The sequence below is a fragment of the Gracilinanus agilis genome, chromosome 6 (assembly GCF_016433145.1).
Source record: "Gracilinanus agilis isolate LMUSP501 chromosome 6, AgileGrace, whole genome shotgun sequence".
NCBI classification, from domain to species: Eukaryota; Metazoa; Chordata; class Mammalia; order Didelphimorphia; family Didelphidae; genus Gracilinanus; species Gracilinanus agilis.
Genome location: NC_058135.1, coordinates 118,041,171 through 118,051,403, shown reverse-complemented (window position 1 = coordinate 118,051,403; position 10,233 = coordinate 118,041,171). Strand labels below are relative to the sequence as shown.

At 38.1% G+C, this 10,233-nt stretch overlaps 1 protein-coding gene across 2 annotated transcripts in view; it reads left to right on the top strand.

The window, feature by feature from the left end:
- TLR2 (toll like receptor 2) overlaps positions 1–2,471 on the top strand; it is a 19,613-nt gene extending 17,142 nt beyond the window's left edge. For both annotated transcript variants that reach the window (XM_044680762.1, XM_044680761.1), the window contains exon 2: positions 98–2,471. In XM_044680762.1, coding sequence (XP_044536697.1) covers positions 114–2,471 — 2,358 coding nt within the window. In that variant the 5' untranslated portion in view covers positions 98–113. The remainder of the gene's footprint in view (positions 1–97) is intronic.
- Positions 2,472–10,233: the final 7,762 nt, after the last annotated feature.

Here is a 10,233-nt window from a genome sequence, read left to right as displayed (position 1 = left end):
TTCTCTCTCTCTCTCTGTCTCTGTCTGTCTCTGTCTGTCTCTGTCTCTCTCTCTCTGTCTCTCTCTCTCTCTCTCTCTCTGTCTCTCTCTCTTTCAGGCTGAGCTGCTGTACAATGAGACAAATCAGGTGGTCAGTGTGGATCTTGTGGACCATAATCAGTTTCTCGGAAGAAGATGTTCCTAAGCAGACTTTTCTGTCATGTGATCCCACCGGTGGTGTCTGTGATGGCCGTTCTAGGTCTCTGGACACCATTCCTTCAGACCTGACAGAAGCTGTGAGACAGCTGGATCTGTCCTTCAACAAGATCTCACACATCAGAGAACTAGACCTTCAGACCTGTGTCAACCTGGAAGCTTTGTTGTTGCAGTCCAACCGAATTCGTGCAATAGACCCAGATTCTTTTCGGTCCCTGAGAAATCTGAAACATCTGGACTTGTCCGCCAATAGCTTATCCTACTTGTCACCTTCCTGGTTTAATTCTCTCTCTTCTTTGCAGGTTCTATATTTGCATAAAAATCCCTACCAACGACTTGGGCAAAGTCCTCTTTTTTCTCGTCTCCCCAGTTTGAGGGTTCTTAAAGTGGGGAACTATGACAGCTTCTCAGAACTTCAGAAACAAGACTTTGAAGGGCTGCGTGAGCTGGAGGACCTTGAGATCGTGGCACCTTATTTTCAGAAATATGAACCAGGGAGTCTAAAATCCATTCACAGCATAAACCACTTGGCTCTCAGCATCAGGAAGCCAAACTTACTACCTGACATCTTGGTTGACCTTGCAAGTTCTTTGCAGCGTTTGGAGTTTAGAAAGACTAATCTGCGAGTATTTAATTTTTCAATGCCTCCTGATACCCCCAGCTCAATTATTGAGAAGATTATATTTAGAGAAGTGATAATCACAGATAAAAGTTTTACCGACATTCTTAAAATGTTTTCCTATGCTTCTGAGTTGTTGGAGATTGTGCTGGAGGATTGTATCCTTGATGGAGTTGGCGTTTGGGATGAGGAGTTCATAAGTCAAATTCACCAGCAACCTAAAGTTGAAGCAATCATCATACGGAGGTTACAGATTGGAAAATTTTTCTTATTTCGTGACCTGAGCACTGTGTATTCATTATTACAAGGAGTCAAGAGGATCACCCTCACAAGTAGCAAGGTTTTCCTTGTCCCTTGTGATCTCTCCAGAAGTTTGAAGTCCTTAGAATATTTCGATCTCAGTGACAGTTTAATGAGTGAAGTTGCTCTAGAAAATTCAGCTTGTGAGGGAGCCTGGCCTAGCCTGCACACTTTAAACTTGAGTCAAAATAAATTTGAATCACTGAAAACAATGGGGGAACTCTTGCTGACTGTGAAAAACCTGACTCACCTCGACATTAGCAAGAATAATTTGGACTCTATGCCTGACAGTTGCCTGTGGCCAGGGAAGTTGAAATATTTAAACATCTCCAGCACAAAAACCTACACAGTAACTTCATGTATTCCCCACACCCTGGAAATCTTAGATGTCAGCAATAACCAGCTCAGTGATTTTAATTTAAATCTGCCACACCTTAAAGAACTTTATCTTTCCAAAAATAAGCTAAAGACCCTACCAGATGCTGCTCATTTCCCCAATTTAGTGGTGATGAACATCAGTCAGAACACCCTGTACACCTTCTCTAAGGCACAACTTGAATCCTTTCAGACAACAGAAACCTTGGCAGCAGGAGGCAACAACTTCATTTGCTCTTGCGAATTTCTGTCTTTTGTCCACAATGAGCAGAGCCTGCTGGTCAAAGTCCTGACAGACTGGCCGGGAGGCTACCTCTGTGATTCTCCCTTCCAGGTGAGGGGCCAACGAGTTCAGGATGTCCAACTTTCCTTCTCTGAATGCTACCGAGTGGCGCTGGTGGCTGCCATCTGCTTTTCTCTTTTCTTGCTTGCCTTGCTGGCTGCGGTTCTCTGCTACCGGTTTCATGGCATCTGGTACATGAGGATGATGTGGGCATGGCTCCAAGCCAAGAGAAAGCCCAGGAGAAACCCAGACCGGGAGATCTGCTATGATGCCTTTGTTTCCTACAGCGAAGGTGACTCACACTGGGTGGAGAACTTCATGGTCCAAGAACTAGAGAACTTTGAGCCCCCTTTCAGACTGTGTCTCCACAAGAGGGACTTTGTGCCTGGCAAGTGGATCATTGACAACATCATCGACTCCATCGACAAGAGTCACAAGACACTCTTTGTGCTTTCGGAAAGCTTTGTCAAGAGTGAGTGGTGTAAGTATGAGTTGGACTTCTCCCACTTTCGCCTCTTTGATGAGAACAATGACACGGCCATTCTGATCCTCTTGGAGCCAATTGAGAAGAAGACCATTCCCCAGAGGTTCTGCAAGCTTCGGAAGATCATGAACACCAAGACATACCTGGAGTGGCCCAGGGACGAAGGTCTGCGGGAGGAGTTTTGGTTCAATTTGAGAGCTGCCATAAAGTCATAGTCCCACTCTTGTGCCTGGTTCTCCTTTGCAAGAACAGTTTATTCCAAACCCTTAGGGAGGGGATGTGGTATAAATCAGACTCTCCGAATTAAGGAGAATTGTGATCTATGTTTATAAGAGGTGAGGGAAAGACAAGAAACCAAAATCTATTAGGATGGTGCCTGCTATTCCCAGTGCCATTCACGAACCAAGAAGGGAGGCTGGGGAATTTTTTACATAGGAAGAAAGGGTGTGTTACTTGAAATTATAGGAAAAAGAAGTACAATTTGACGTAGAAGTCTCCACAGTCTCCATTGGCAAAAAGGCGTGGGGAAGAGAAGGGCAAGAAGCAATGAGGGATGAGTTCTTTCAGCCTGACTGCCTTGATCCTTTTTTTTTTTTGCATACTCAGTGCCACTCACCCACTCTCTCCATGCGCATGAGCCACACCACCATCATGATGGGAAGTGAATGTTATGATTGCTTGATTGTTATTGGTGGGTGCCTCTACCTTTGTCTGGACCCATCTTTTGCACAAACATGTTTAGACTGGGCCATAATAATAGGAAGCCCTACAAACCCCAGATTATCCCGTAAGCATGTAATTGTGGGACTCTTGTCCTTGGGACATTCTTTTCTCCTGATCCCCTCATCTCTTGTGAACTTTCTGAACAGAGATTTGCTGTGCAAACTTGGGGCTACTATTAAGTGCTCCTGAAATGGAAACCTTAGTTTGAAAATCTCTGACCACTCTGTGCCTCTTCTTCCCTTCCTGTTGGAGAATTCCTTAGAACAACTCAGGAAATCTAGGGCTTATACCTCACACTCCTTCTCAGGATCCTTGACACTCTGGGGAAATGGTTTCTTTGAGGTGGTACTCTTAAGGAGTGCATCCCCAGTAGAAATCATCCCCAAGAAAGGCAAGGCTTCTTCAGTACCCCTTAAGTCAAGAAGCAGAGATAAGCATCTCACTTGTTATAATTTATGGTATTGTGGACTAAGAGACTAAATTTGTGACTGAAACATCACTTCTCTACTGTAAATTTCTACGTTGTGGTTTAAAAAAATTTCTGGGGGTAAATCCTGAAATATCTTAATGAGTTTTGGGGTATCCCTCTCTAGAATTGGTTTAAAGGAAAAATAAGAACAAAACTGTGAAAGTTACATGGAAACAACATGCTGGTTCAAAATCACACTTTCCTTGGAGAGCAACAGATTTATTGTTTTAGTGCAAGGGGAAGAGGTGATTTCACTGATTAGAGAAAGAGAATTGAAGTTAGTTTGAGAGCCAGCCATGTCAGAGAAGTTCCAAAGTGAAGGGTGGAAATTTGGTTTGCAGTTTTCAGTTTAAATTTATCTGGGACTTGAGAACTTTTTATTATTAACTCTTTGCTAGAAGCTTGTTTAAATCAGGAACTAACTTAAAGTACCGAAAATTTAATTTGGAAGAATGTTTTGTGTTACCACTAGATTTTCTTCTGTGAATGATATAACAGAACTTCATTGTTTAGGTAAACTAGAAGCAAAGTCACCTAAAAGTATCAGCACAGACCACATGTTCATAACCTTTTAAGAAACTCAAAGACAACAATATTGATTGCATAATAAAAACTTGTACCAAATCATGATGGAAAAACACCAGTGGAATGAAGATTAGTTCTATAGTAGCCTGGAATATGATTGGAAAATAAATCCTGGAGGAATTAAGCAAGTGGACACAAATAAGAGAAGTTTTGGATCCAAATATCAAAAGGCAACAAGAAAGGTCCAGTTTTGAAGGGCTTTAATCAGAATTTACTGGAGGGACATATAAAGAAAGGAAGATAGAAGAAAAAGTAGAAAATTGGAGTCTGTTGGCATGGACACTGTGAATGGAGAGTTTAAAGAAAGGATTTTGGAATGTTGGAAAGAGATTTGAGATAAGGATATGAGAAAAGCTATGCAATTGTTCTTCATGATATAGAAGATATTGTAATAAAAAAAATAAATTGTAATAAAAAAGTAAAACAAACAAACAAATAAATAAATAAATAGATTGAAATAAAAAAGTCTTGAATGCAATTAGTAGAAAATACCCAAAAGGATAAAATGAATGGTTTTGTACATAACATAATTTGGAGATGCATTTGGCTGAATTGATGTTACTGATTGGTATTAAGTTTTGTTTCATGTATTATATACATAATAACTGCATATGCTATTATTATGTTTTAAAATTGTCTTTCTCTGATAGTGAAATTTGGGAAATCATTGTATCAGAAATACTGTTGGTAAAGTAACTTTTCATTTGGATATCATTAGAATGTGAATTGAGCTGTTAAAGTAATGTGGGAAAATGTTGGAAAATTGATAAAATATATTAGAGTGTATTTACCTTAAAATGGATAATCATCATCATCATCATCGTCGTCATTGTCATTATCATCATCATCATCATGATGAACTATTGGGAGAAAAAGGAGCAAAGATGAGTTATCCTTATCTGAGAGCTTCCTTGGGACTTTCTACTTGTGTGAGCTAATAAGATCCTATGAGCCCTATTGGCTGGCTGCGTGTTTTAAGTTCTACAGGACTGAGGTATGAGAAACTACATCAAAGTGCGGGGCTTCAGGTTTGCTTATAGTAATGAGTGGAAATTGTATATGTTAATAATAATAAGTATTGAAATTACATCTTTCACCAACTAACTAATAATAGACCTTAGGTTCAAAGATTTCGATCTTGCCTTAGGGGTTAATAATATACAATGCAGATAGCTGTGAATCTCAAGGCTTACAATAATGAGCAATTTTCTTGGGGTTTTCGAGTTAATGGTCAGGTATGAAATTCCAATGTTCTTATTCTTAATTTTTAAATGAAGAAGAAATGAAATGTCCTCATTTTTGTTTGTTGTCAACTGTTGTTGCAACAAGAGAAAAATAATGACAACAGTCTAGTCCTAAACTGTGATTAGTGAAGTTTTGCTCTTTGAGGTAAAGTCTCATGGAACTGTAATTTGATATTGTCATAGGTTTTGACTTCAGGGATGATTGTCTGATTTGTCATTAAACCAAATTCAAAACAAATGTCATATGTTGCCTAAAGTAGTGCAGTCTGAGGACTGCTATAGGTGGATGCCTGTCTAGAAGTGTTGACGGGACAACTTTGTGAAGGCAAAAGTAGAATCCTGTTGATTCACATTCCCCATTGTGCTATTTCTTTTCTGAAAAGGGAACTCCCCTGCCACCCCCCTGTTTAATTCTGAGTCTGACTTTTGAAACCCTGTGAATAAGATCAGTTATCAAATATGACTCATGTCTGGAATCAAACAGAGTTAAGGGAGTCTTTCCCTTGTTATTATTTATGTTAGGTCAATTTGTGCCCTTGAAGAGACAGTCTTGATATTTCAAGAATTATGTCCTTTTTTTCCCCCTTTCATAGCAAATTTCAATAATAGGGCCAGTAAACTGTAAAAGTTTTTGCTGTTGCAATACTAAATCTTTTTAGTTAAAAAATTAATACTAAAAATCTATTAGTTGCTATAATAGCATGCAAGTAGGAAAGATATTATTGCTTTCAGTCTAATTTTGCAGCCAATTCTGTATTCTAAACAATTAAGTAAATGAATTCTCAGGCTTACCTTCTACTTGCTAGTAGTTATTCTATTAGTGTGTAAGATAAGGTTCTTGAAGTATTTCATTCTTCTAGGGTGATATGGAGATAAGATCCTCAAGGATGGAAGAAATAAGACAAAGATATGAAAGTTCTCTATATAATGGAGTAGGAAATTTTGAGAAAACAATAGAATCAGGCTGTTTTCTCTAAGAACTAGGGTGTGTGTGTGTGTGTGTGTGTGTGTGTGTGTGTTTGACCAGGACTGTCACTCCTCCACTCTCTCTTAAAGTCTTTCCAACTTTATGTTTGTTGTTTCCATGACACACAATCTATCCATCTTATTCTCTGCCATTTCCTTTTCTTTTCCTCTTCCCAGTCTTTTCCAGTGAGTCTTGTCTTCTTATTATGTGGCCAAAGTATTTAATTTTCAGCCTCAGTATTTGACCTTTGAATGAATAGTCTGACTTAATTTCTTTAAGTAATGACTGTTTTGATCTCCCTGATGTCCAGGGGGCTTTCAAAAGCCCTTTCCAGCACCACAAGTCAAAAGCACCAATTCTGTGGCACTAAGTTTTCCTTATAGTCCAATTCTCACAGCCATACATTACTTATGTGGCCACTGGATTGGAAAATATCAGTTTATGTCCCAGTCTTAAAGAGCAAAAAAAAAAAGTGCTCATTTCACACACCAGATGCTTAAAATTATGCAAGTTAAACTTCAGCAGTATGTGAACAGAGATCTAACAAAAGAGCAGACTGACTTTCAAAGAGGCAGAGGAACTAGAGACCAAATTGCTAACTTTCACTGGATTATGGAGAAAGCAAGGAAATTTCAGAAAAAACATTTATTTTGCTATTAGCTGCATTAAAGTTTTGTGTGGATCACTACAAAATGTGGAAGTATCAGATCATCTTACCTGTATCCTGAGGAACCTGTATGTTGTCCAAGAAGCAACAGTTAGCTCCAAACATGGAACAATTGATTGGTTTAAGATTGGAGAAGGAATAAAGATAAGTTTTATATTATCACTTTGTTTATTTAACATGTGTAGAATACATCATGTGAAATGCCAAGCTGGATGAATCAAAAGCTGGAATTAAGGTTACTGGGAGAAATACCAATAATCTCAGATATGCAGATGATACTATTTTAATGGCAGAAAGTGAAGAATTAAGTGGTCTCTTAATAAAAGTGAAAAAGGAAAGTACAAAAAAAAATGAAAGCTGGCCTGAGGCCTAACATGAAAAACCCCCAAACACTAAGATCTTGGCAGCTGGCTTCATCACTTCTTGGTAAACAGAGGGAGAAGAGACGGAAGCAATATCAGAATTTATATTCTTGGATTCAAAGATCACTACAGTCAGTGATTGCAACCATGGAATTAAGTCACTTGCTCCTTGGAAGGAAAGCTATTACAAATTTGAACAGCATACTAAAGAGCAGATACATCACCTTGTTGACCAAGGTACATATTGTTCAGCATTTTAAATAGTCTAGAAGAAATTCTGTCACCTCATGGTTACTAGTGGTTTTAGGTTCTTTCTTGTATAATTCTTCTGTGCATTTTTGCCACCTCTTCTTAAATCTCTTTGTCACCAGCCTACATTTCAGGGTTCCAATTTTCAACATTATCTCTGAACCCATTATGCCATCAGTCTTTTAACCAATTATGCCATTTCCCTCACCTACCAACTTTTGTTCTTTGTCCTGTTCTTATTTAAAAAAAAGGGACTGCTTCTCCTCTTCCAGGTTCTTTGAGCTCACCAAAGAAGCCAGTGACTCTATTAGTAAATTCATCCTTAATTAATAAACCACGAGTGATCTGAAAAAAAGTTATGTTCCTGCCATTTTTGTTTTGTGTCATACCCATTTTTGCATGAAGCATTCTCTTAATTTTTTTGATTTTCTTGAATTCTCTTGAAATTTTCTTGAAAAGATGTTTTATCTTTCATGTTCTGTTGTTTTCTTCTAATTCTCTGCTTTGCTGGTTTAAGAAAACTTTCTTATTTCTCATTGAAATTTTCTGGAATTCTTCATTCAGTTGGGTGTGTCTTTCTCCTTTACCATTCACCTTCCTTTCTTCCTCAGCTGTTTGTAAGGCCTCATCAGACAGCCATTTTACTTTCTTGCTCTTCTTTTTCTTTTGAATATTTTTGTTTTTGGTGCCTCTTGTACAATATTGCTAACCTCTGAGCATAGTTCTTCAGGCACTCTGTCTACCAGATTGAATCCCTTTAATTTATTCATCCTTCCAATTCATTTTCATAAGGGATGTTATTTAAGTTATATCTGTATGTTTGATGGTTTCCCCTACTTTCATCAATTTAAATCTGAATTTTACAATAAGAAACTCATAATTTGAATGGCAGTCAGTTCCAGGTCTTTTTTTAAACTGACCGTAGAGAACTTTTTCACCTTTGGCTGCAAATATATAATCAATCTGATTTCAGTATTGACCATTATCAGGTGATGTCCATGTGTAGAACTGCATTTTGGGTTTTTGAAAAGTGTGTTTGCTATGACCAGTGAGTGATCTTGACAAAACTCTGTCAATCTCTGCCCTGTACACCAAGACCAATTTTGTTGTTATTTGGTTGTTTTTCAATCATATCTGACTCTTCATGAACCCCCTTTGGAAGTTTTTGGGCAAAGATACAGAAGTGGCTTGCCATTTCCTTCTCTAGCTTATATGAAGAAACAGAGGCAAACTGGATTGAGTGACTTGTCCAGGAAAAGTACAGCAGCTGTCTAAAGCTTGAATTCAGGTCTTCCTGATACCAGTCCTGGCACTGTGCCACCAGGCTTCCCATACTTACCTGATATTTCAATTATCTTTTAAATTCTTACTTTAAGAATGTGTTATATTTTTTTTGGGGGGTGGGTGTTATTTCTAGAAGATGTTGTAGGTCTTCATGAAACTGAGCAATTTTTTTCCAGCTTTTCAGCCATCAGCAGATGGAGCACAGATTTGTATTACTGTGATGTTGGATTCAAACAGATATCATTCTGTCATTTTTCAGATCATACCCCTGTACTGCTTTTCTCACCTTTCAGTTGACTATGAGGGCTACTCCACTTCTGCTAAGGAATTCTTGTCCACTGTATCACACGTAGTAATCCCCTGCCTTGTCGTGGTGGAGGGCCTTGTGCTGCTCAATAAAACTATGAGCTCTGCCATGCTGGGTTACCCAAGGCATACAGATCATGGTAGACTGATGACAAATGGTAGACATGGTAGACATCTGACAAATGATGAGCCACTGGAGAAGGAAATGGCAAACCACTCCAGTATATATGCCATTAAAACCCCATGGACAGTATTAAAATGATAAAAAGAGATGGCATCTGAAGATGAGTCCTTCAGGTCAGAAGGTGTTCCATTTGGGGTAAAGTGGAGGGTAACTGCAGGTAGCTCCTTCAGCCAAAGTCCAAAGAAATTTCAGCTATGCATGTGTCTTGTAGAGGTTAAAATTAATATATTTAATAACTAAATATTATATTTTATAAAGTTTTTATTAATAATAAACTAACATAAAAAACTAGAGCGAAAAGGTTCTAAACTAACTTTAGCCAAGCTCCTGAAGGAGAGAGGAAGAGGGAGGAGCTACAGAACTTATAAAACAATAACGTGGCCATGCAACTGTGGAGGCGCAGGACAGAGTAAAGGGAATTTTGGGAAATACTAAGAGACTTCTGGGGGATGAATTCCAACGTTCAAAAGCTCCATTTATACAGTCTGGTGATGAAAGGAAAGTCCAATGTTGTAAAGAATGATATTGCATAGAGACCTGGACTGTGTCTCTGTATCTCTAGATCTACCTACGATTTGTTTCCAATGTTTCTAATGGAGTATATGCTTTAGTAATAAGTTCTCAAAATTGGATTAAATATTTTATATGCCATGATTACATTAAGAAAATAGCCACAAATCAAAATCAAAAGGCAGAGGATATTTATATGAGCATACATATGTAATTTACATATTTTTTATCAAATTAGAAACAATGTGGAATTTATGATCTTTTTATGCATTTGTTTAGTTAAATTTTTTTTTGTTGGTGGTGGTTAATTAAAAATAGAACCTGAGTTTTATCACATTCAGTGTATTTGGACCACACCATAGAGAAAGATGAAAAGGAACTCATGGATCAATAGCCCTACATTTAACCACCAACCTATATTGAATTC